Source organism: Panthera pardus, unplaced genomic scaffold (assembly GCF_024362965.1).
Source record: "Panthera pardus isolate Hobbes unplaced genomic scaffold, ASM2436296v1 HiC_scaffold_13, whole genome shotgun sequence".
Classification (NCBI taxonomy): domain Eukaryota; kingdom Metazoa; phylum Chordata; class Mammalia; order Carnivora; family Felidae; genus Panthera; species Panthera pardus.
In genome coordinates this window covers 141,169,949-141,196,662 of record NW_026526688.1, presented here as the reverse complement: position 1 = coordinate 141,196,662, position 26,714 = coordinate 141,169,949, and the positions used below count along the sequence as shown (strand labels likewise).

Below are 26,714 nucleotides of genomic sequence, written 5' to 3'. Positions count from 1 at the left end.
CTCAGAAATTTACTGAGCATTTTCTGTGTGCCAGGCACTTTTTAAGTACTAGGGGTATACCAGTAAACAAAACAGATAGAAACCCCTACCTTCATGTTGCCTTAGATCCTGGTAGGGGGAGACAGATACGAAGCCTCACCAATAAGAAGATTGTGTAAGATGCTAGGAGGTAAGTCAGGCTATGACAAAAAAATAGAGCAGGGTAGAAGATCTGTAGTGTGTGCAACGGGGATGGAGAGACACTCAGAACTGAGTGTCAAGGAAATTCCTGTCTTTTCATTGTGAGGTGGCTGCAGTTTAGCTGAACCATAGTTTATGTCCCAGCTCCTTTTAAAGATATGACATGAATTGAAATGCATGCTTGTCTATCTGTGACCCTCTCCTCAACATCCCTCCCCCTCCACCATCTGCCCTGGACCCACCGCCCTTGATGGTTATCACAAGGAAGGAGAGGCAAGCAGGCATGTGCTGTCCACAGGCCCTCTGAGACCCAGGTGACTGGCAGCTGAGACAGCTCCTGGCAGGTTACTGTGTTTCTGCCTCTGCAATGAGATTCCTGAATGCCAGCGCTTGGCTCTAATTGGTGTGCAGCTAGCAGCTCCCATGGAGAGGCCTTTCACTGAAGGTGTCTGTGGCCAGCATGTTGCCTGGGATCTGAGCCTGGTTACCAGAAATCCCTTTAGCAGTGGCCGTGTTTTCCTGTAGAAAATCTCAGGTCCTTTCCCCATCTTGCCTTTCATTGTATGTACGTAGTTTGTTTATCCCTCAATTTGATTTATCTCAACAAATGTATGTGCTAGATACAAAGGATGTAAAGATGAGTCATAGCCCCTGCCTTGAGAGGGAGACAGATATGAAGACTGATGAATCACAATAAATAAAATGCTGGGACAGGGAGAGGGGCAAACTCTGAGAAGGTACATAGGGCAAAACGATTAATTTTGCCTGAGATGGCAGAAAAGGCTGAGGAAGTGACATGTGCACTAGAACTTGAAGGGTTCGTGGGAGTCTCACTGTGGGCAGAGGGAAGAGCATGGGCAAAGGTGGGAAATCATGAAATGGTAGTTGCCCCTTTGCACTTCTCTTCTCTCCGGGTGGTTTCTTATTAAGCCTTCCTAACAGTTTTACGTTAACCTGGAATGCATGCAGAGGAGTATGTCACTGATCTAGAAGTTAAATTTCTGGCAAGCCTCAGCTCTCTAAAAAGTGATTCTCAAACCTTACTGTGTATAAGACTCACCTGGAGGGCTCGTGAAAACAGTTTCCCGAGCAGCAAGCTCAGAGTTCCTGTTTGCAGAAGCTGGTGAGGCCCTTGCATTTGCATTTCTCCCCAGCTCATAGGTGATGCCACTGCTGTTGACCCAGGAAGATGCCTGGAGAATCACTGCTCTACATTAGTATGAGCCTGGAAGTAAGGAAAAGATGGTGGGGGGTGGGGGGTGAGAGGTACAAATAATTATCCCTAGACAATTTAAGGACTCCAGCCTTTGCTCCATGGGTGTTCAGAACTGAGCCTGTTTTGTATATGTGAAACTAGCTTCCTAGATTCAGAATCCAGCAGATCAGCCTAATGCCTTTTTAAAAATATTAGAAGCAATTTTAACTTCTTACTGGCAAGACGGGAAGAAACAATAATTATATTGTTAGGTATAAAATCCTACAGCATGGGCTCTACATTCATTTAGTACCAACACAAACAGAACAGTACCCACCTTCATTGCCTCTAGGGCACACAAGACTGTGTTCCAGCACAAGGCAGTAATAGATGCTGATAATGATAGCCTGCATGTATTGAGAACTGTTTAATTTGTGCATAGTATATTCTGCTTAAGAAGGCAAGGAAGCAAAATGAGAATGATTTTACATGAAAAAACAGAAGATGCAATTAAAAAAAATTTTTTTTTTAAAGTAAGCTCCATGCCCGACATGGGACTCAAACCCACGACCCTGATATCAAGAGTGAGATGTTGTACCAACTGAGCCAGCCAAGTGCCCCTAGAAGGTGCAGTTTTAAAACTTGGAAGGATTGGTGCTTAAAGCTTCAATGACAGATTCACTTATTGAACAGCGTGTTTTCCAATGACAGAAAAGAAGTCATTACTCTATTTGAGTATATATTTAGGCATCATTTAGTTTGCTTAGGCTCTTTGACCCAAATAAAGAAGCCACCTTTATTTTATTTGTAGTGATCAATGTAAAGGGAAAATAAAAATTTGAAGGAATTACATACAGCACTTCCTTCTGGAAACACTGAACTGTATGTCCTAGGGATTATCAGGTCACTGGTCACTTAGACTCTCCTATGTTATGCTTCTGATGTCAAGAAGAATTAAACTGCTGGATAAAATCTAAGAAAATTCATGTCATTGAAGAAGAAACAAATGTCCTGAGCTCTTCAAACAAATTACAAATAAAACATTTTCATTCCTAGTCTTTCTGTTGGGAGGTTAACAAAAAAAAAAAAGATACTATCTATAATTCAGGAAGTCACTGGCCTTTTGATTTATGACCTGATCTTTGCAAAGGGCCATGGAAGAGAGAAAAAGAAAGGCTTGTTGTTTTGAGATCTTCTATATACACTTTTCTTTGTTGATATGTATCCAGGGAATGTTTGAAGACACAGGGATTTCTTTTCTTTTTCTCCTCTCTTTAGAAGAAAATGTGGTAACAGTTTAAAATCAACCAATTAGAGAGATTCACACCAAAAAAGAGACAAGTCATCTGTCATGTAGACAGTGCTTACTCTCCCTCTTGCCCTTTTCCAGTGTTTGGTTGGGGTTGGTATGAAAAGTAGAGTTAACCAGAACCTGCTCTATCTGTGCAGCTCTGAATGATACTTGAGAATCTCAGTCACTGAATGGCACCTAAGCTCTGAATGGTCCCCGGGCATCACAGTAGCCCTGGTGTACCATCCCAGGGTCTAAGCTCTGACCCAAGGGGAGGTTTCTTAGATAAAAAGGTGTACAGTTAGCCTTTTTTTATATAGAGAAGGAAGCTTCCTCTTGCAGGATATGCTAGGCATAGTGGTTTTGAAATTGACTAAGGCTTAAGGTAGAACCTTTGCTATTGTATCGTCACTTGCCCCAGGATTTACTTTATCACAGATTTCTAACAAAACAACCTGATTCTTGCTATATAAAATAATAACATTCTGAGTGCTTTCATGCATATTATATCATTTGATTCCCTGTGGAAACAGCAGGGCAAATATAACCATGTATAGATGAGGAATAGGAGGGAAACAGGGATCAAACCCCAAGTCTTATATTGCTAGTCTTGTGCCCTTTCCATTCTCCATTTTTATCCTCTAATGAATTTTCATCTTTTGTTGATAATAGTGTCATGTTTTCTAGTTCAGCCTAGTAAGCAGGAATTGAGGGATCAAGGTAAAAGTTCTCTCTTGATGTTGATGCAGGTGATCGTTTTGGCCCTGGAACCACCAGTGACCTGGAGGCATCATTCCCTATTCAAGATGTCCTGGAAAACTACATTTACTACTTTCAAAGTGTTCATGAAAGCATTGAGCCAACCCATGACATTTTTAGTTTTTATGTAAGTGATGGAAACAGTCGTTCAGAGATCCACAGCATCAATATCACCATTGAGGTAAAGACTTTGAAGTTGGAAAAGTTGGGCCTTTGATGACAATATCCCATGATTAGATAGCTCTATATGAACTGAAAAGCAAAAAAGATTCCATTTGACCTTCAGTTTTAGAGGTCAATTTAAAAATATAACCCTGACCTTTAGGAAACTTGTAGAATTAAGGCTGGCATTTGGGGATGGTCTGACTTGGAAATCTGAATTTTCACTTCAGGGTAAAATGTATTCATTCTGTGTAAGAGCAGTTTGTGAGGGTCATACAAGAGAAACCCTGGCAATCTCATATTTAGACAAAAACTAACATATGCCTATTTTTCCCTGAAATTATTATATGTAGTTCCAGATACATACTTGCCTTTTCTTATATTTTAATGCATTTATTCGTTAAATTGTAACATCAAAGAAATGTGTCCTTTGATGCTGTATTTATTCTCGTTTGAGCAATTACATAGCTTGCTCTACCAGCCCGGGGAGAGAGAAAGATAAAAGATAAAACTCAGCATGGAATACCCTCTGCCTTGGGAAAATATCCTCAATACCCTACCCTTCAGGAATCGTAAAGCGGGGCTGGCACAGGGTCAGGGAGACTCTGAGAGACTCACACTTTTAAATATGATGGCCTCCTACAGTACTGTGGTATTTTGGGGGCTTTCCAAGACAGTTCTGATTTCAAAGAATGTGTTATTTTGTCCCCCAAATATGCTTGCATTTCTCCAACCACATGTCCATGAAAAATATGATCATTGTACCTGTGGAAAACATCCAAGGCGATTTCTGTAGAATGTCAGTTTCTTTTCAAGGAGACATTTTGCTTGTGTGGTTTGCTGTCTTTCCCAACTAACCATTTTGATGGGGAATTAAAGATTGTGACACATGACATGCTATTTCAATAGTGAAAGTTGGTGTGAACATGTTACTTTCTCTGAATAAGATACATTTTCTTTCTTCTTAAACCAATGTCTGTGTGAGACCTGATATTTTATACTTTAATCAGAGGAAGAACGATGAGCCTCCCAGGATGACCTTGCGGCCCCTTGGCGTGCAGCTAAGCTCGGGAGTGGTGATAAGCAATTCTTCTTTGAGCCTGCAAGACCTGGACACTCCGGATAATGAGCTGGTTTTCGTATTGACAAAAAAGCCTGACCACGGTAGGACACAACTGCTATGGCAAGCTTCTTAATTGAGATGCCCAACAGGTTGTTAGAATAAACATGTAGATTTCTGTTGGTTATTCCTCTACCTCACCTGTACATAGTCCATTCTTTGCATCAAAGTATAATCAGATTCACAGCTAGCCAATATTCTTGGGGTCACAGTTGACACCAGTTGCTCTAAAAGTCTGAATCCTAGGTAATTGGTGTATCTGAAATTCAATTTCAGCTCTTTTCCTGCTGGCCTGTATAACCTCAGGCAAAATGGGTTTAGAGTCCTCTTGTCAGAGTAGGGCTTCACTGCTTGTTAATCCTGGGCCATCTCGTGCAAGGAACAGCATGGCCACCTTGATATTAATTGCACAAGGTATGCACTTCAGGTTAGAGGTGTGCTAGGTGTCTTTATGAGCTTGGTCCTTTTGCAAAGAAAGCACTTTTCCTGATTAAACCAGAGGTAAAAACCACCATGGGAATCTTTTACCTACTTGTTTTCTAAGTGCCATCCCTCTGGTACTAGCTAAAGCTCTGGAACTTTCATCTCCCACGTGGTATCCTAGTGTATCATAACACTCTTGGTCTTTTAAAGATGAAGTTGTTGCTGTTGATGGAAGGTTAATAGAAGAGTCTGTTGGTCATTGCATTTTATCTTCCCTTCCTTCACTGTCCTTTCTTTAATGTAGCACTTTAACTGTCCCATTGTGATACACATGACGCTTGAAGACAGAAAAAGATGCCTCCACCCAAAGATGTCTTGTGTCTTTCTGAATTTAAATGGAATTGAAAACACAGTCCCTTCTCCCATCCCTGATGCCCCAGAAGGAAGGCAGCAAGTGACGAGTGCTATTTTCACTTTGTAGAAGGGAAAAATAAGGTTTAAATAGTGGCGTGAGTTTGAATTCATGGAGGGAGACTTGACTTCTAAGCCACTGTATTACCACATCCATTGTGTCTCCTTAAGACATTTTTAAACAGGAAAAGGAGGATTTTATCATATTTATTTGTAGATGAGGCCACAGGGCAGCACCCTGTGCTTAAATAGAAAATTCTGAGTTGTTGGCCATTTATGTGTGTGTGACACCAAGAGCCTCTGAGGTGCTTGACATCTTACCCAGGCTCATACTAGTTGACAAAGCCAAGCCAAGTTTTGGCGCCATATGTATTCTACCACTTTTTCTTTGTTTTTCTTTACTTTTTTCCTCAGGTCGTCTGCTCTGGAGGCAAACTGCTTCTGAGCCTCTGAAGAACGGGAGGGTTTTAGCTCAGGGCTCCTCCTTCACCTACCAGGACATCCTGGCTGGACTGGTCGGGTACATGCCTGGTGGTCCCGGTGTGGCAGTGGATGAGTTCCGGTTCTCCCTCACGGATGGCCTCCACACGGACACAGGGAGGATGGAGATATACATAGAGCTGCCTACAAGCAGCGCCCCCCACTTGGCTGTAAACCGAGTCCTTCAACTCTCAGCAGGTACCACAGGAATGGAAGAGAGTGGCTGTGGTCCCTCTGTCCTTATTTCTTCCTTGTCAGTGTGCACGTTTGTTCTGTGGGAGGATAGTGAAGTAGGCATTCAGAACTCAGGGAGACTGGAGCTGGGGAGAGCTATTCTTTTAAGGACACTAAGAGTTATGATTGACTAATGTAGATCTCTTAAATTCTTTGGACCAGATACCTTTGTCTTTGAATTCAAGAAAAGATTAAGAAGCACTTATAGTACTTCCAAGACCCTCAGAAACCTTAATTTATCCAGCTACTCATAGGACCAGGTTTCTTAGAACAGGGCCACTGCCCAACCAATCCCACAGAGAAAAACAAAACAACAATAACAATAAAAAAACTCAAGCAGAATTCTCAAGATACTCATTTAAAAAAAAAAATAAGTGGGTGGGGAGGCATGGGGGGCAATTGGGAAAATTATCATACACCAAAAGAGATTATGAAAATAATTGAGAATCATTAGATATGGTATCCTAGGGTCTAACTTCACAATTTTGCCTACACATAAGCTGCACTGAAGGACCTGGGACACGTGTCAGTCTCAAAGTCAGTTGCGGTAGGGAGTTACTGAATTAGAGAGTCGGCCTTTTGCCCACAAAACATCTGCATCACCCTGGGGTCCTGGTTTTTTTTTTTTTTTTTCCTACTGCTCATATATGTATATAATGTCTATTTAATTTTGAGAGAATGCAAGATGGGGAAGGGCAGAGAGACAGGGCAGAGCATCTGAAGCGGGCTCTGCACTGACAGCAGAGAGCCCAGTGTGAGTCTTGAACTCATGAACCGCCAGATTATGACCTGAGCCTCAGTTAGGCTCTCAACCAACTGAGCCACCCAGGTGCCCCACATGTATTTTGTAGTGAAAACTATATGGCATAATGGTATTTGAAACTCTGGAGATTCCCAAAAGTCCCAATTATTAGGTCTGAGATTTACCTTTACCCTATTTATAAGCTAGTGAGTTAGCCTGTTACCGTTTCGTGAGTGCTGATAGAACACTTGAGGCTCCTCGGTCAGAGACAAAGTGCTTTGTTACTCACAGCATAACCAGAAGCATTGCCATCGGTAAGTCTGCACTCTGCACTTGTCCCCTCTGCACTCCAAGTCTGGTGGAGGTGACGCAGAAGGCCCATATGCGTGCCTTCACATGCAATGGATGCATTATAGAAGAGGAGCACGGAGCCTGGCATCCCCCCACCCCACCTTGTAGTGACAGTAAGAAAGCCTGATCTTTGTCCCAGAGGAGGATGCCACTTCATCCCTCAGGGCCACTTGCTGAGAATGGCCTGAGGAAAGAATGGTTGGGCCTTGCACTGTTGGCATTACCCGGCGAGAACACACAGGATGCTCAGGGCCCAGCCAGACACCAGGATGTGTTATGCAAGAATGACTAAGATCTGCATACCAGAATTTACTGTTTTTAATGTGAGAAAATGGCTGGACAGGAAAGCAAGGGGCAAGTGCCTTGCCTCCATCCCCAACACCTGCACGGCCTTACAAGGCCCAGCACTCAGGTCTCCCTATTTGTAATCCTTGTAAACATGGATTTTAACTATTTGGTCTCAGATGGCAACAAGATATATTTGTAAGCTTATGTGAAGCTGTCTCTTATGATTTGGTGATCCTGAAGACAATAAATACGTTAGGACACCCGGGTGGCTAGTCGGCTAAGCATCAGACTCTTGATTTTGGCTCAGATCATGATCTCACAGTTCATGAGTTTGAGCCCTGCATCGGGCTCCATACTGATAGTGCAGCACCTGCTTGGGATTCTCTCTCTTTCTCTCTCTGTGTGCCCCTCCACTGCTCACTCTCTGTCTCTCTCTCTCAAAATAAATACCTAAGCACTAAAAAAAAAAAAAAAAAGACAGCAAATAAGTTAGGTCCAAATAGGTTTCATCATAGATCTGGGAGTTACAACATAGATTGAGGGAGGAGTAACTGATAGGTCACAGGAGTAGAGAGAGCATAGGGAGAGTGATGATTAACAAACTGGAGGTGGGGACTGTTTCACTTACGGAAATTAAAATGTATGCATCTGGAGACAAAGAAGGGCAAGCAAGCACCTGGTACATAAACCAAGGCAATATGTGATAATTTAGTCTCTAGCCTCCCCAAATCACTTGACATACTATTCAAAGGCAATGATGGGCAGTGACCTAACCTCTCCCATTCTCTCCCAGGGTCTGTGGCACGCATCACAGAACAGCACTTGAGAGTGACAGATACTGACTCAGATGACCGTCAGGTGATGTACATCATGAAGGAAGATCCTGGGGCAGGGCGCCTGCAGATGGTAAAGCATGACAACCGAGAGCAAATCTCCGTTAAAGGCCCCATCCGGAGTTTCACCCAGGCTGACATTACCCAAGGTCAGCTACCTCACTTCTGCCTGTACAGACTTCTACAGAGCCACCCACAGTAGTAAAATGGGAGTTCAATGCCTGGTAGCTTATGGCAGCAAACTGCACTCTTTGTTTTGAATAAGAGCTGAGTTATAGTTCCATTTATGCTTTCTTGTCTCCTCAATTTTTTGTTTAAAAAAAAAAAACTATCCTTCTTGGCTAAAATGTGTTCATGCCTTGACATAGCATTGATGAAATTTGGGGCGATTATGGAGGGAAAAAAAAATCACTTTGACTTGCTATGATGCTCAAAAGTGTGCGTGAGAGGGAGAAAGGAAAAAGAAGTGAATTGGGATGGATTGAGGTGAAAATTATGCCTGCCTTAGGTGAACAATTTATATCTCTTTTTTAGCTCCCCAAAGAGCACAAGTTAATGAACTAAGCAAAATGGAAGGGCATAAATCGGAGCTGCCTGGGGGAGATTACATAGCTCATCCCTCCTCCAGGAAATGCTGATGTAATGTAAAAGCATAAGTGTTAAATGCTACGTAGTTACTGTACAATTCTTCCAGGGGTAAAAGAAAAAAAAAAGTTATGTAATGGGGGAAAAAAGTAACCCAAATCCAAAGTCATGTGATGATGTGCAATTCCATTTAGAGGTGGAAATATGTCCTCAGGAGCGGAAATAACAGTCTTGTCCATGCATTAACACTCAAAATGGGTAGCAGCTAAATTCTCACTGGACCTGTCTGTACTTTGCCAAAGGGGGTGGAATAGACAAAGGGATAGTAATATCTTAGTTATCCTTGCCTCAGTGTCTCCTTTTTAAAAATGAGACCAGGCCCCTCTCCCCAGATGTTTGGTTCTATTTACATTGCTAGGTACTTAGCAGTGAGGCTGTCCCTGAACAAAAATGTAAGATGTTGAGCTTGTCCCTTTCGATCCTTTTGACTTCGATGTAGAGTTTATCTGTTAACTCTTTGATTGGTTATATCCAGTGTTGTTTCAAAAATGACTTCAAGCTGCACTGGGAAATGGGATTGATGAGCTCTGGCAGGAATACGGGCTGTGGCTCCGTGTCCCTTGCCCTGTGACATGGATGTATAACCAATGATGTGGGTGCTGTTGCTGCACATTTTCCATGTGGGCGATTTTGTTAATCTGGTTACTCATGAGACTTCCTTAGAATCTTTCACAAAAGCTGAGCCTCAACCATAAAGCAGTCCTACTTGGGATGATTTTATTATGAGAGTGTTTTTTATTACGAGGAAGTCAATAGTGGGAGGGGAAGGGAGGAACTGAAAACTTTAGATTAAAATGTCTACAGCGATATCAAAGTGAGGAAGGTGTTAATTGATTCGCTGGTGTGAATACCAATCAGATTCCCACCTCATGCTTCAGAAATAAGGGCAGAAAGCACTAATAGCGAATCTTTATTTTCTTGTCCTTTTTTACAGGCCAGGTAGAATACAGTCATGGGAAAGGAGAATCTGGTGGGAGCTTTGCTTTTAAATTTGATGTGGTCGATGGAGAAGGCAACACATTGATCGGCCAGTCATTTTCCATCAGTGTTTTGGGTAAGGGGGCATTGGGTTCCTAAAACTATTCCAGCAGTTCTGGGGTTATATAGTCTACACTGTGCTTACCTTGAGGCTGGAGCCTTTCCTTTACCCAGCCCACATGGGAATCTGGAATACTGTCCCCTCTGTTGTGTGAAGCTGATCCTTGGTGCACTCCCTGAGGGACAGGCCTAAGGATTATTCTGATTTTACTCCCGGGCACTAGGCCCAGAATTGAAGAAAGGAAGCTGAAAGGATCCTCTTTCAAATTACTACTTCTGATATTTTCAGAAGACAACTCCCCACCAGTCGTCACCACCAACAAAGGGCTGGTCTTGGATGAGAACTCGGTGAAGAAGATCACCACTCTGCAGCTCTCTGCCATGGACCAGGAGAGTAAGCCTGCAGAATTGATCTATAGAATCACTAGAAAACCTGAACTGGGCCATCTAGAGCATGCAGCATCACCCGGTAAGCCTATCGCCTCTTGCTTCATCAAACCAAAAGTTGGGATTTAGTAAGCGTTGGGGGTAAGCCATGTATGCCTAGAATCTGCCGTTGTTAGTATTTACTTTTTGCATTACTAATTTTGACCATTATATACTGCCTTGCATTACATTTGGCATGCAATAGATACTCAATAATTTCTTGCTGAAACCTGAATGAACGATTGCAATTTTATGTAAGCAATCTTGTCTCCATAACTAGATTGTCAATTCCTTGAGGGCAAACACTGCACCCTGTTCTTCTAAAGTCTGAGCACCCGGCACAGTGTGATGCACTGTGCTTAATCCAGGAAATGTAATTCAGGAAAGGAACGCCTGGATGGCTCAGTCAGTTAAGTGTCTGACTCTGGCTGAGGTTGCAAACTCGCGGTTCATGACTTTGAACCCCATCTCAGGGTCTGTGCTGACAGGTTGGAGTCTGGAGCCTGCTTCGAATTCTGTGTCTCCCTCTCTTTCTGCCCCTCCCCTGCTCATGCTCTGTCCTTCTCTCTCTCTCACTCAAATATAAATAAACTTAAAAAAAATTTTTTAAGGTAATTCAGGAAATAACAAATGAGCATGTGTATAGAGCAAGATTCTAGTTTAGCTGCTGCTGAGGAGAGAAAAATAGATATAGGAGATCCCAGCCTCACTCTCTAAGAAAACGGTACAGGACATTGCATCCTCACCCTCCAGTGTGCTCTATTGGATGAGATAAGAAACCTCTGCATATAACCATATATAAGAGAAGAATATGGCAGGTATTTTAAGAGTTGTATAAACCTTATGTCATAGAAGCTCAAAAATGGGAGAGGCTGAGGGCACCTGGGTGGCTCAGTCAGTTAAGCATCTGACTCTTGATTTTGGCTCAGGTTATGGTCTCACGATTCACAGATTCAAGCCCCACATCAGGCTCTGCACTGACAGTGTGGAGCCTGCTGGGGATTCTCTCTCTTTCCCTCTCTCTTTGCCACAACCCTGTTCAGTCTGTCTCAAAAATGAATAAATAAATGTTTAAAAAAATGGGAGAGGCTACATTGGGTAGGAAGGTGCACAGAGATGGCATTTAAAAGAGCCCTTAGAAGGTAGACTTTGGGCAAACAGAAATTGTGTTATTTTCAGAGATGGGAATGGCATGGGGGTACATTCCAAAAATGATGAGTGGCCCAGTTTAGCTAAAGCATATACTCTGAAAACAGGAGTAGATGCGGCTCTTGGGCAGAGTGAGATTTTATGCAGGGTCCTCAAAGCTGGGATAAGTAATCCCTATTAAATTCAATAGGCGATGGAGAGTTACTACAGAATTCTGAGCAGGTTAGGAAAGCAAAATTCATCTAATGTCTAACAGATGAGTGAAAGAAAGAAAAAGGAGGCAGTGATAGTGGGTTGGAAGTTTCACATTTGGGCTCAATAGTCGGTAGTGAGGTTTCACCCAGACGGGCAGCGGTGGGTATAGGAAGGTGGGAATGATGTAAGCGATAATACCTGGCACCCAGTAAATATTCAATAGACAGCAGTTGGTGGAAGGAAGGGAAGGAGGGAGAGAGGGAAGGAAGAAGGGAGGGAGGAATTTCAGAGTGGAAACCTATAGAAATTGGCTGAATGGATGTGAGGCACTGAAGATGCTTGCTGAACAATGTAAAGGCAGAGGTGTCTTTATTTCGTACATCATAGAGGCAGTGATCATTTGCAGAAGATTTAGAGCTTCACTGGTTTCCTTTGGATTTTAAGTTACAGAGCCTTCATTCTTTCAACCAGGGGAATGACAAAACAGAGGATGTACTCACTGTGATTCTACTCACTCTCAAATACAGGAAGTCAGAGCATAAGCAAACAAACAAGCAAATGCATCCTATTACAATGGTTATGAGTATTAGAAGGAGAAATAAGAATGTTCCAGGGTGCAGGGAGAAAGGGGGTAAGGGAAGAAGGACTCCCTAACATAAGATGACACTTGAGAAGAGGTCTGAGGAGAGTGAGGGAGCCAGCCATGCTGATGTTATAAGGAAAAGGCTTTCAAGACAGAGGGGTCAGTGAGTGTAAACATCTTGAGTTGGGATCAGCGTGGCACATCCAGTTCCAAAGGCAGCAAGACCAGTGTGGCTGGGGCAGGGTGAATGAGAGGAATAATGAGAGGGAGACCCATGGTGAGAGATGGAAGGTAGTGTGTCAGAGGATGGGAGGGGAAGGCACACCGTGGTGATTGCGATGGTGGAGGGGAAAGTGTTGAGTCTTTGGTGGGAGGGTATGGGGGAAGATGGGGAGATTGGCGAAAATCCCTAATGCAGGGGTGCCTGGGTGGTTCAGTCAGTTAAGTGTCCGACTTCAGCTCAAGTCATGATCTCACAGTTCGTGGGTTTGAGCCCCGCATCAGGCTCTGTGCTGACAGCTCAGAGCCTGGAGCCTGCTTTTGGATTCTGTGTCTCCCTTTCTCTACCTCTCGCCTGCTCATTCATTCTCTCTCTCTCTCTCTCTCTCTCTCTCTCTTTCTCTCTCTCAAAAATAAATAAACATTAAAAAAATTCCCTAATGCAAATGGAAGCAAATGGCTTACCCTTTTGTCCCAAAGTTCCTGGGGGAAGAATGCACATCAGCACTCCTAAGACCTTGGCTGCAGGAGATATTTGATAACTAATTCATGAGCTAATTGCTTCTGCCAGAATTCTGTCAGGTTGCTGATTGTATCTCTCTAAAGATGAAAGGGCAGACTCTTGGCTGTTGTGTTAGGCAGCTGCATCCACACTCTACAGAGCTTGAAAAGCACTGAGCCTCATGCAAGGCACTGTGAGCTGCCTTCCTGATGGTAAATCCCAGCCCCCGCTCTTCTCTGACCCTGGGCTGTATCAAGCGTTCAGTGTGAGGCTGCTTCAGTGACTCCTTTTCTGGTTTTACAGTCTCAGCCTTCCCTGGGCTTAAATTCTGGTTGCCAAGACCAAGCCAGTGCTGCTTAGAGAAAGACTCTTAATGATCCTACTTCTCCCTTGGGAAAGTACCCTCCGCAAAAGGAGGGAGGACTCCCTTTCCCCAGGACACTTCTTTCACCTCCCTGTTCCACCAGGCTTGGCTTCCTAACCCACTTGACTCACACTCCTGCCAGTTTTTCTCCATCCACCTGCTTCTAGAAACTGTCAGTGGACCAGATATGAGGATCCAGCCCCTTCCCCTTTACCCTTAAGGGCCCCTCCCCATTGCTAATGGAACGGAGCTTCCCTGCCCCTTCCCACATCTCCAACCCCATTCTGAGTCATTTCTGTAGCATTTAGACAGAATTCTCACATTCCCTGTCTGCCCTAAGAGAGAATATTTTTATGAATTTGATACTTTAGATGTAAAAGGTGTCCCTTCAGAGGAAATGCATGTTGATATCTTACTTTCCTCTCTTAAGGCAGCTGGCTCAGTTTCGAGAAAAGCCTCTGCACCTTGCCTTTTTGCCTCAGTGGGTGCGGATGGGTCTACCAGGAGCTGGGGCGGGCTGGCCTGTGCTTTGCGAGAAACAAGCTCCTAGGCCAGTGTCTTGTGGTGCAGGCACTGAGCTATTTTGGGACTGATGCCTCTTGGAATTATCAGTTTCCATCAGTGCCTGCAGATATCCTTTCACTGGTTAACTATGAAGTGGACTTATTCTCATACTGTCTGTCTTGGTCAGTGAGTTGTTCTTTTTGGATAGACAGGACAGGTGTGGAGATCCTATTTTTGTCCCCTGAGATCTAGGGAGCCACATGCCTGTACAGACTGTGTAGAAGACAGACATGGGCCTGCCCGTGTGTGCCCTTTGCAAGGTTGAGGGGCCATCCCCTCATGTCAGGGACCCTAAAGATCCTCGTTTTCCTGTGAAATCAGAGTAAGGAGTTATTAGGATAGAAGCTAAGTCTCTGGAACAAAAAGACTCTAAATTGCAGTGCCTTCCACAAGAAATTCATTTTCTCTCACAGAAAAATCCAGAGGCAGGTGGTCCAGATGGCCTAAAGTGGCTCCATGATCCTCAATATGAGGCTTCCATCTCTGGTCTGAGGTGACCACTGTAATTGTTGCCATTCCCCAGCCAGCAGTAAGAGGCAAAGGCCAGGGGAGCCCACATCCATTTCTATTTTAGGAATATTACCGAAAGAACACACATCAATTTTGATCACATCCCAGTGGCCAGAGAGTAGTCAGACAAAGCTGTGAGATGGCTGGGAAATGTAGACCCTAACTGGGCATCCAATTGCTTAGCCAACAGGGAGGACTTGTACTTTTCAAGTCAGGGAGGAGTACAGCAGTCTTCAGCATAGCACTGGTTCTCACCTTCACCAAACACTGACTGAGTAGCTGCTGCAGGAGGAAATTTGTTTTGGAGGTGGGAGACGTGTAAACAAACATGTGCAAATGCGTTTCAGTAGCTGTGACAGCAACATTACGGGACAGTGAGAGCCAACGCACAGCGAGTTCCACCTAAGAGAGGTGTGGTAGTGAGTCAGGAAAGACTTCCCAGAGATGATGCTTTAGCAAAGGTATTCAGTGGTTTCCTCTTTCTCTCACCCTCTCTCAGTATCCTGACACCAACCAAAATAGGATGCACCCATGGCTTTAGTTTGGGTTCTCCCCGAGAGCAGAGGTATGTTAGTGCACTTAAGACTGCCGTCACAAAGTACCACAGACTGGGCGACTTAACAAAGTCTCACGATCTGGAGCTGGAGGTCTGAGATCATGCTGTCAGCAGGGTTGATTCCCTCCAGGGGCTGTGAGGGAGAATCTGACCCAGTCCTCTCTCCTCAGCTTATAGAGATGGCCGTCTTTGTGCTCCCAGGGCATGCTCCTTGTATGGGTATGTCTGTGACAAACTTTCCCCTCTTATAAGCACATTAATCAGATTGGATTAGGGCCACTCTAATGATGGTATTGTAACTACTTCCATCTGCAATGATCCTATTTACAAAAAAAGGTCACATTGTGAGGTACTGAGGGTTAGGACTTCATATGAATTGGGGGGCGAGGGGTGGTAAGGAAGGGGATACAATTCATTCCGTGACCGGAAGCTCTGAAGAAAATCTGAAGTAGAGAAGCTGAGAGACCCCCGCAGCCTGAGTCTGAGGTAGGACACAGGCAGTGTCACAGAGCTATCCACAGCTCTGCAGAAAGCAGGAAGGCTGAGGCAAAGGGAAGGCAATTTCTTCAAAGATACTTTATTCCCACGCTGCTTCCCTGACCTGGACTGAACTTTCTCTAATGTGCTGGCCCTCCAGGGGAATTGGAAAAACTGACAGGGTTAATGTGGGTCTCTGTAATACTGCCAGATACATAGTTTAGCCAGCGGGTTGGTAGCTGAAAACACCTGCGATGGGATTAAATGCCTTCAAGATATTTCAAACAGTAACTACCTGCTGTGACAGCCAGTAGGGACAATATGTTATTGGAAACACCATCTTGATGGGGAGTAGCTTAGGTCTTCCAATGCCCAATTAACAAAGGCTGGAATTTTTTCTTACATGTATAAAGATTGAAAATCTGTGCTCAGTAGGACCTCTTAGATAGGAATTAGAGTGGATGAACTGAATTCATTCACCAACCATGTTTTGAGTACCTGTTGTGTGCCAGGCACTATTGTAGGTGCCCAATAGTGAAGAAACAACAAAAATCCTCGTCCTCTTGAAGCTTATGTTCTAGATGCAGCACGTTACCCTCTGGCACTAAGTTAGGGATATCGGACAAGACAAATGTTATAGCCAAGAAAGTATTCTAGAAAAAATGAATCAATTAAAAATATTACAATGGTGATATTACAGAGGTATATTCCCGAGTGGCTTTTGTGATTTTTCGCTATTTTTCTGTGTTTTTCACATTCTCTCTAATAGGCTCGTATTACTTTTATATTGGAAAAAAAAATTAAAGGATAAGGGTAAAATTCAAAAGGCTCCTCACCTAGCCTGAAAAGGTTAGGTGAGTCGTACAAAAAAGTACTCCTAGCGAGCATAAACTTCAAAGTTAGACAACCTTGAGCTCCAGCCCCAGCAATGCCCTCCTATTAGCTGTGTGACCTTGGATAGATCACATTGCTTTTCTAATTTTATTCGTATCATAATCTAGAAAAATGGAGGTAATATGCCAACCTTGACCTCCCAGAATTGTTACAAGATACAACTGAATATATATAAGCAAGTGTGAAACAGTGTTCTACACATGGAGTAGGGGCTCAGTGTTTGCTAGGTCGACTTGGGAAAGGCTCATTAAGATCAAGCCTAGAGCTGTCATATACTGCTAGTGGAAATATAAAATTACCACTTAGTTTGGCAGTCTCCTAAAAAGTTAAGCATGCACCTAACATTCCCACCATTCCACTCTTAGAGATTTACCCAAGAAGAATACAAACTTAAGCCCATACCAAGACTTGTGCACAAATGATCATAACAGCTTTATTCGCAATAGCACAAAACTAGAAATAACCTAAATGTCCATCAACAGGTGAATGGAGAAACAAACTGTAATAAATCCATACAATAGAATACCAGTCATCAATAAAAAAGAATAAACTATTAGTACATGCTGCAATATGGATGAATCTCAAAACAATTATGCCCAGTGAAAAAAAGCAGGCATAAAATAATACATAGCTTATGATTCTAATTATGAAAAAATTAGAGAAAACCCAACTAATCTACAGTTACAGAAAACAATTGATTTGTTTCTTTGGGATAGGGTAAGGCATGAGAAAGGGAAGAACGGAGGGATTATAAAATGTCAGTTGAGAAACTTTTGGGGTGATGGAAATGTTCACTATTTTGATTGAGATGATAGTTTCATGGAGTGCCCAAGCATACTTTAAATATGTGTAATTTATTATATGTCAATTTCCTCTCAGTAAGAAATGTTAAAAATGGGAAAGATCAATTCCAAACCTTTCTTTCCAAGAAGAAGGAAAAAATCTATCACCTTTCTTCATCACTCTTAGACTATAAAAGACTCATATAAAGGGAACAGTGAATTAGGTGACCAGTTGATTGCGAGAATCCATACAAGAATTTTCCCATGAGCTGTGAGGATGGATTCACAGCAGGGAAAAAGATTTAAATTTCTCAGTGCAGCCAGTCTGAAGTTATTAAATTTTTAAAGAATGGTATGGATTTCTGTCCAGAGCCACAAGACAAAGCGATAAGACAGGAGGCTATATTTTTTGCCTGTCAAGAGCTGATGTAGCAAGCACAGAAATATAAAATTCCTCATCAGAAAAATAATGCCCCAGTATCCAGGAGACTGTTGTATCTAGGTAACAAATTTCAAATGATAAAGAGAGTTGTAAATGTATAAACCATGTGGGTTGATTTTTTTTTTCTTTTTTAAAGATAAAGCAGTGATATTGATGCCACAGTTACATGTAAAACAGTCAAAGTAGAATCTCTTTGGGTTTTTTTGCTAAAACAACAAATTGGTTTCCCCAGGATTAACAATGACAAATAACAAATTCCAGGAAACAGCAAATGAATTTCAGGACCAAACCAAAAGACCAGATTCATGGATTAATACCCCATCACCCAGAAACAGAAAGAGGGAATTTGTGCTGAGGGACTAAAACTACATTTGATATGGGTTCGTTTCAGTCTTGGCTAACACCAGAGGATGAACCACGGAAGCCCAAAGCCCTAAGATAGGAGCAAGAAGTCTGGGCTGTTTTGATAAAATATTGTCGGACATTTAAAAACATAAGATGTTATTCATTTGTGGGATATGGGTGTTATCTAAAATCACTTTAGGTTTTTTTGTTTTGTTTTGAGTTTTAAAATGACTGAAAAAACTGTAACGTGTTTTCTCTATATCATGTTCTTAAAGGATACTGGCTTTTTAGGTCATTTTAGAGTTGAGATGGAATTATTGCTCAAACCCCAAAGTCATACAGTAAGTTTTGTAACTGCCAGCCTGGCTAAAGTGGTATGTGAGAAGCTAGAATCGTACACCAGAGAGTTGAAAGGGACCTTGAAGAATATCCAATGAAATCTTGGATGCCAGGCTCACTAATCACAGAAAAAAGGCTATGTGTAGCCAAGCCCTGTGACTCCAGTGTTCAAAAGCTAAGTCATGACACAATATTAAAAATTAGGGCAGGTTTTCAGAAAGGACTCTGAGGCTATAGGGGAATATAAAACTTAAGAGAGAGGAGTTTGGAGACTAAGGCAATGGCTCTACCTTTCACAGATTTGACCTGCATACATGAACCCCTAGAGAAAGGAGAGGAACAATTATTGAGCACCTGCTGTTGGCTTAGCACATAGTAGAAACTAGATAATTAAGTTAACATGTGCTCCCACAGAACGTGTGCTGTTGTATACACACACACACACACACACACACAAACAACTCTAACACAGCGTCTCAGAGAGAAGCATATAAATGCTATGAGAGAAATACAAAGGACTCTGTGTGATGAGAGTATGGCATTTCTCTAGTATGAGAAGTATGGCTAGCATTTTGACATCCTTTCTCTGGTTCTCTCTTCCCCTTTTGCTAGGTATCCAGATTAATTCCTTTACTCAAGCTGACTTGACTTCACGAAACATTCAATATATCCACTCCAGTAAGACTGAGAAACATTCAGATGCCTTCAGCTTCACACTCTCAGATGGAGTCAGCGAGGTAGGCAAGGCACTCTATTCCCTCAGTGAATGGGTGCTGATTCTGCACAGTCTTCCTTGATGCAAAGCAACTATGCAAGCCTCACCTTCCCCTACTCTCACCCAAGGTGAGTGGCGGCTTCTGACAGCCCTGGGGCTCTCGCCAAAGGGAAATCACCCTGGATTCCAAATCAGTCAGTCATGCCGGGAATGGGTGAAAGGAAAAGTAGAAAAAGCACCTACCTTCTCCATGGGTGGGTGCTGAGGACAGTTGTCCCACCTGCACTTTCTGCCATCTAGGTGACGCAGACTTTCCATATCACCATACGCCCTGTGGATGATTCACTTCCTGTTGTACAGAACTCGGGGATGCGGGTACAGGAGGGTGTGAGGAAGACCATCACAGAGTTTGAGCTCAAGGCAGTGGATGCCGACACAGAGGTAAGAGCACTCCACTTGGTTCTCTGGTTGAATGAGAGGCTGGTCTGTTGCTTTGTGACTATGCATCCTGAGAGTAGGGCAGAAGGGTAAGGTTCATGCAGGCATCCTTGAAGGGTTAAAAACTAGAAGATACTGTGGCCTTCTAGAAAATAGAAACTAATAATATTTGAGATCAAATTGTTTTTAAACACTTTCTCAAATCCAAAATAACATTCTCTCTCTCCCCTGATTACATGTAATAATCCTTTAACATGCTGATTTTTTAAATCATGATTCATAGAAAATTAGATTGATGGCATTTTACCCATTTTTTTTTTTTATTTTTTCTCATTAGAGTGAACAAGTGTTTTGGACACCTATTCATTTTTCCTATCATTTTACCTGCTTCATTCAGACTTCTGTGAATGACAACTGATTAGTAAAATTTGAGCATCCTTACAGAACTAGGCTTTATTCAGTAAAACAGAGCACATAGAGACTAAACTCTAAATCTCATGATGCTTTCAAGTTAAAGTATCTAACATTCTGGCATGATTTAGCTCTCCCATAGAAGAGTACCATAGCATTTGTTCATTAGTTCTGTGTGTCTTTCCCTGTGCCAGTCCTCAATCGTTCATTTATTCTCAAAAACATTGATTACCTAGTAAGTGCCAGGCTTTGCTCTAGATGCTAAATAGAGGGCTGTGAACAAAACAAAGTTCCAGGCTTGGGAAGTTTCAGCGTTAGGTTAAGGGAACAGACAAGAAAGAATGTATAAACATCATGTCAGATAGGATAAGTGCTATGAATTAAAATGAAGCAAGACAAAGGAGATCAAGATTGAAGGGTGTGTTATCTTAGACAGAGTGGCCAGGGGAGTCTTCTCTGAGGAGCTGATATTTGAGCAGAGATATCATGAAGTGGAAGAACAAGGTATGCAGTTGTCCGAAAGAATCACTCTCTGGGAAGAAGAACCAGAAGTGCAAAGGCCTGTAGTCAAGGTGCTTGGAACCTTTGAGTTACAACAAAGAAGCCAAGAAGCCAGAACCCAGTAAGCAAGCAGGAGAAAAGAGGAATGGGGCCAGAGAGGAAACCCGGCACTAGGCCACAGAGGGCCTCATTGGCCCAAGTCAGGCCTTCGCGTTTATTCTAAGTTGGTGGGAAATCATTGGAAAGTCTTGAACAGAGTTTTCTACATCTTTCTTTTTTCTTCTATGTGACACCCTAGAAGCCACAACTAGACAGGGGAAATTAGCTTATGTTCTGTCGCATATGGGATTCTGTACATGGGAGTTTTGGGAAAGTGGAGAAAAGGTTAGGAAGGAAATGAATGGTTTTAAAAGTCTAGTTCCTATCATCTTGGCAGAGGTTAAAAATTCAGGCTTTTGAGGTGCCTGGGTGGCTCAGTTGGTTAAGCGGACAACTTCGGCTCAGATCATGATTTCACAGTCTGTGGGTTCGAGCCCTGCATTAGGCTCCATGCTGACAGCTCAGAGCCTGGAGCTGCTTTGGATTCTGTGTCTCCCTCTCTCTCTGCCCCTCCCCTGCTTGCTCACTCACTCTCTCTCTCTTTCAAAAATGAATAAACATTAAAAAAAATTTTTTAAGAAATTCAGGTTTTCCTCTTTGACCCTTAAAAGACAAATCTAAAAGTCTTCTTCTGACACCAGAAGGCACCAGAACATAAGTTCAATTGTAGTAACCGATATAGTTTCTCTCCTTAGTTTTATTTTTGGCACCTATAAGGCAAATGCAATCCTTATTTTATAAACATCTTTAGGTGTAGGTATCCTTGACCACCTGCTGGCCATCACTCACAAATCTGGTTTCTGCTACAAACTTCTCTTCTCCCCTGGCTTTGTATGCCCTCAATAGGCCGAATCTGTCACGTTCGCCATTGTGCAGCCTCCACGCCATGGCACCATCGAGCGGACCACCAATGGGCAGCATTTCTGGCACACCTCCACCTTCACTATGGAAGACATCTACCAGAACCGGGTCAGCTACAGCCATGATGGCAGCAACTCCCTCAGAGACCACTTCACCTTCACTGTGGCTGATGGGACAAACCCCTTCTTTATCATTGAGGAAGGAGGAAAAGAGGTGAGGGGCAAAGACAGTGGGGAGGGAGACACAGCAAAGTGTGCCCGAGTTTGTCCAGAGGCAGAACATGGCATTTTTAGGCCAAGAATAGCAATGTTCTTATTGTCACTAATTGGCCTTGGGCAAATCACTTAACTTTTCTAAGCTTCAGCTTTTTACCTGTGAAATGGGTACAATTTCAGTTAGTCTAAGGCTCAAAGGAGGTAATCCACAGAAAGTGTATAATATTGTTGGCAAATAGCATGCACAAGAAAGGGTGATAGTTATTGTTATTATGACTGTCATTATTTCCCTTTTCCTTTTTCCCACCCATTGACTCCTTTCATCCGGTTTTTCAATAATCTCATATGATTCTAGATTGTCTTTTTCTTTTCTGTGCCTCCTCAGTCAGCCAGAGTTTCTCAATCTCCTAAAGAATAACCTGGTTAAGAGTGTGGCTTTTAATCAGTGTCCAAAAGACACTGATTAAAATTCTAGCTCTCTCACTTACTAGCTGAAATGTCTTTGTAAGTCATTTACCCTTCCTAAGCCTCAGCTTCCCTGTCCGTAAAATGGGGATGATATCTGCCTTTATGATATATGTAAAGCACTTAACGCAGTGCCTTACACAGGAAGCATAGGAAACATTCAATAAACTGTGGCTATAGTATCATCATCATTGTCATCATTTTAGGACCAGCTCGTGGAACAGGTTAACAGTGTTTTTCTCTTAAGGTCCTAAAGTTGTCAAACTTTTTCTCTAAGAGAATTTCTCCATTCTCCACTACCTTCCCTGCAGTTCTTACTCACTCCTTTATTCCTCAGCCAGATTTCCAGCAGTATCATAACCCCTGGGAATAATTGCAACTCTGATAGAAGGTGGGCCCGAGGACACGGCTGCATGTCAGGCATCTGTGTCTGACTCCGCAGAAGCAGTTCTACTGAGCAGCATGATCACACCCGACTGTATTTCAGGATAACAAAAGGGTCAACTTCTCAGTCCTGCGGAATCCTTTCCTACTCTGATGATGCATGGGCATGATTCCTTTCCTGGAAGAAGGATCCCCCTGCATCCTTTAGAGACAGCCTGTGTGAAGGTCATTCTCAGCTGGCCCAGGTGCCGGTGAGACGCCTCTTGGGATTGCCTGCCATTTCAGTGTCTGCACTGCGTCACTGTCTGGCAGATCATCACTTTTATTTTCTCTCTTCTAAACCATAGCTGCTCCCCAACTTAATTTGACTTTGAGAAGAGAAAAAGATTTCAGGATGAATCAGCAAGAGGCTACCTCTCTGATAAACACAAAAGGTCATAGTAGTCTCCAGAGGGACTGTATTATTTTTGAAATGGAAATTATTTAGGATGGTTGCAGAAGATTGAAAAGCCAGTGGCTTGCTGCCCTGTGTGCTGGTGTGCCTTATTTTCTAAGGAACAGTGAGGTTCTGAGAGCAGACCACGTACGTGCAGTGTGTGTGTGTGGACATGTATCCGTGTGACGGTGAAATTATAGACCAGTTTCTTTTCACTATTCCCACAAACGCTTTTATTCTTGATTTCCTCAGCCCCTTTCCCCCTATGGACAGTTCTCCCTCAAAAAAAAGGAAAGAAAGGAAGAGAATATCGTCCCATGAAACGTCTTTTCACATCTGGCAGAATCACACCTGGGGACTTTGACATTAACCTGTTAATGATGAGTTTAGTCCACCTCTCATGAAAATGTTAACAAGAGTCATCGAAAGGAAAATAATGCAATACTGACCACAGCTAAGGAATGCATGGGTGTGGGAAAGTCAACTTCCTTAGCAGGTGGAATTGCAGGAAAGTGCCACTTTCCTTGCTTTCCTTGTCATATTGTCCCCACTTTCTCAGTCATCATGCCAAGGGGGGCCTCATGCCAAGGGGGGCAAGCAGCAGGAAACTGGCTCAGTCACCCATGCTAAAGTGCCATCAGATTTCAGGGGTTGCAACTCTGTAGGTCCCAGACCTGACATATTTCAAACGTCTGTGAATCATGACTTTTTTCTTTTGGCTTCCCCCACAGGTTATGACAGCAGCACCTCAGCAGTTCCAAGTGGACATCCTCCCAGTAGATGATGGCACCCCTAGAATTGTTACCAACCTGGGGCTCCAGTGGCTGGAGTACATGGATGGCAAGGTAAGGCCTTTCCATCTGCCACATTCACATGAACCAACTGGGGCTCTGTCCTTATTCAGAGCAACTTGGGGATAGAAGTCCAGTTCCATTCACATTTATCCCTCCCTAAGGGAGCTGATTTTTCTAAGATTGGCAAGCTCCATGAGTTTCATTAAGATTGTATATAGTCTAAGATGTTCTTACAAAGTGACTCCCCAAAATACAGAAGCTCGAACAAGATAGACATTTATTTTCTTTTTTTTCTCACATAAAGAGTGGAAGTAAGTGGGCAGTCTAGGGCTCTACGTGACCGTTCAGAGATGCTGATTCCTTCTGTCTTATTGTTCTGCATCGCTGGGTTGTTGCTGTTAACAACATAGCCAAAACTCTTAAGCTATTCATTGATATTCCAGCCCATAGGAAGAGGAAAATAGAGAAGTAGAGGGCAAGGAACTTCATTTTAAACAAGTGATACAGAAATTAAATACATCACGTGCACTCATATTATTTTGGCAAGAAATTGGTCATATGGCTCCATCTGTTGCATAAGTGGCTGGGAAATAGTCTCTAGCTGGCTCAGCTAAAAGTTTGTTAACTAGAAGAAGGGGAGGATGGGTTTCAGGAAGCATTGATGAGAAGAAAGTGAGTATTTTGTAGGTGAGTATCCTCAAAGGACTTCTACTTTACAAATTCCTTTCTCCTCCTATATCCCAATTTGGTCTTTTTAAGATATGCCACAATTCTTACCTGGTTATATATCAAGCATTAAATCCATATGCACTGAGTCCTTTCTTTGTGTGTGGTATCCCCTCTAGGATGTGGATTTTCTCATCTCCATGGAGCTAATTAGTTTGCTGTATATGTAGCTGCTGTGCTATAGTTTTCTATTGAACTGGTTGGGATTTTTTCAAATTAGTACAAACTCCTCTCATCCCCTATTTCATTTTTTTCCCCGTATTCAGAACCATCCCATTCTCTTCTCAACACTCTCCAATTGGTTTTCTACTTCCCACTTTTATCCTACTGCAATAACTCTTATCAAGTCACCAATGACCTTTATTTTGCCAAATCCAAAGGTCACTTACATGTCTTTACTCAATTAGATCTACAATATTTAATACTGTTGAATACTCTTTTTTTTCTCCCAAACCTTTGCTCTTACTAAATATTTGATAAATGAGAGAATTAAAGTTTAGCCAGTGTATTTGGGCAATATTTGGGTATTTATCTTACTCAATTTCAAGCATTATAATTGACTCCTATAAGGTATAAAGTGGCCATCTTCCCTGTATATTATCATTGTTTCAAAGTTCCAACCTTTCCCACCATCTCAAATCTCTCCTCCAGTCCAGATGGAATTAATCTCTCCACTCCCAAAAAGTGTACAGTACTCTTTTTGTATCTCCTATTATGGCTCTTGCCACAAGAGTTACCTTGCTCATGAACCTTTCTTTCCCAATAAAGTGTGAACACCTCAAGCACAGAGGCTGGGATGGTTGCTGTCCTCATACCTCTTCAAACCTGACAGAGTTTTCCATGCAGTAAATGCGCTCAGTAAATCATTGTTGAACTGAATTAATTCTGAGTCAGAGGGTCTTGTTCTGGCTTTATTCCCACCTCAGGAATTAAATGTAATGGGTTTCTATTCCAGGCAACCAACCTGATCACCAAGAAGGAACTGCTGACCATGGACCCGGACACAGAGGACCTGCAGCTTGTCTATGAGATAACAGCGGGCCCCAAGCATGGCTACGTGGAGAGCAGGCTCCAGCCTGGCAGAACTACTGTTACTTTCACGCAAGGTGGGGACTCAGGGACCCACGAGATGGGATAAATCTGTTCTAACTCTCCCCACCGCCCTGATCTTTTCTCACAACCACTTCCAGTTACTTATCCCCATGTAACTTATTTGTAAACAAACAGATCTTTTAGTGTCTAACCATCCAGCTTTGGAATTTTACTTTTCCTGATTTCCTTTTCCTATTACTCTGAATTATGGCAAAAAAAAAAATTTTTTTTTTCTTTTTGTCCTTACCGTGCTTCCTCAGCTCCCAAATGCTTTAGGTTTTGGCAAGATTTAGTAGAAAGATGACATATTGATTGGTGTTCTTCTTCCTTTTTTTTAAATTGAAGCATAGTCGACACACAATGTTACATGAGTTTCAGGGGTACAACATACTTGGTTTTCTTTAAAAACAACCACTATACTTTATGAAATATCTGTGATCCTGTATGGTTTATTTTTGTCCTCTAAGGGTTATGGATTGTCTTTTAAGTCTTCAGCAAAGTAATTAAAATCAACACGGGTAGGTTGCTCAACAGAAGTATTTTCCTATTTTGAAATTTTTTTTTTAAGTTTATTTATTTTTGAGACAGAGAGAGACAGAGCATGAACAGGGGAGGGGCAGAGAGAGAGGGAGACACAGAATCTGAAACAGGCTCCAGGCTCTGAGCTGTCAGCACAGAGCCTGACGCAGGGCTCGAACTCACGGACCGTGATATCATGACCTGAGCCGAAGTTGGACGCTTAACTGACCAAGCCATCCAGGCGCCCCTGTATTTTCCTATTTTGAATCACATCAAGGACCATTCTGTATTTTAGTTTCTTATAAGTATGTCAGACTCTTCTAGACTTCTTTTGAGAATGGACCTTACTTCAAGCAGTCGTTGCAAAAACTTACACCTTACAACTCAGGCACCATGTTTCCCTTTTCTTCCTGTTCTCAATCTTGTGTTCTTTCCCAGAAGAGAGCATATTTTCTGTGCCTTATGTATGAGCTGTTTTAATACACCCCAGCTTTTCTTAATAGCACGTACCTTCTAAAGAACCTTATTTAGGAAGAAGTAGGGGTAAGTATGAGCATGA

The 26,714-nt window shown here is 42.6% G+C and overlaps 1 protein-coding gene across 1 annotated transcript in view; it reads left to right on the top strand.

Moving 5' to 3' along the window:
- The window catches only part of FRAS1 (Fraser extracellular matrix complex subunit 1), a 429,797-nt gene that overhangs the window by 342,202 nt on the left and 60,881 nt on the right, over nucleotides 1-26,714 (top strand). The window contains exons 42-52 of the mRNA XM_019466685.2: nucleotides 3,416-3,606; nucleotides 4,598-4,751; nucleotides 5,956-6,219; nucleotides 8,430-8,618; nucleotides 10,049-10,168; nucleotides 10,442-10,621; nucleotides 19,112-19,236; nucleotides 19,515-19,655; nucleotides 21,510-21,737; nucleotides 23,756-23,869; nucleotides 25,500-25,650. Coding sequence (XP_019322230.2) covers nucleotides 3,416-3,606; nucleotides 4,598-4,751; nucleotides 5,956-6,219; nucleotides 8,430-8,618; nucleotides 10,049-10,168; nucleotides 10,442-10,621; nucleotides 19,112-19,236; nucleotides 19,515-19,655; nucleotides 21,510-21,737; nucleotides 23,756-23,869; nucleotides 25,500-25,650 — 1,857 coding nt within the window. The remainder of the gene's footprint in view (nucleotides 1-3,415; nucleotides 3,607-4,597; nucleotides 4,752-5,955; nucleotides 6,220-8,429; nucleotides 8,619-10,048; nucleotides 10,169-10,441; nucleotides 10,622-19,111; nucleotides 19,237-19,514; nucleotides 19,656-21,509; nucleotides 21,738-23,755; nucleotides 23,870-25,499; nucleotides 25,651-26,714) is intronic.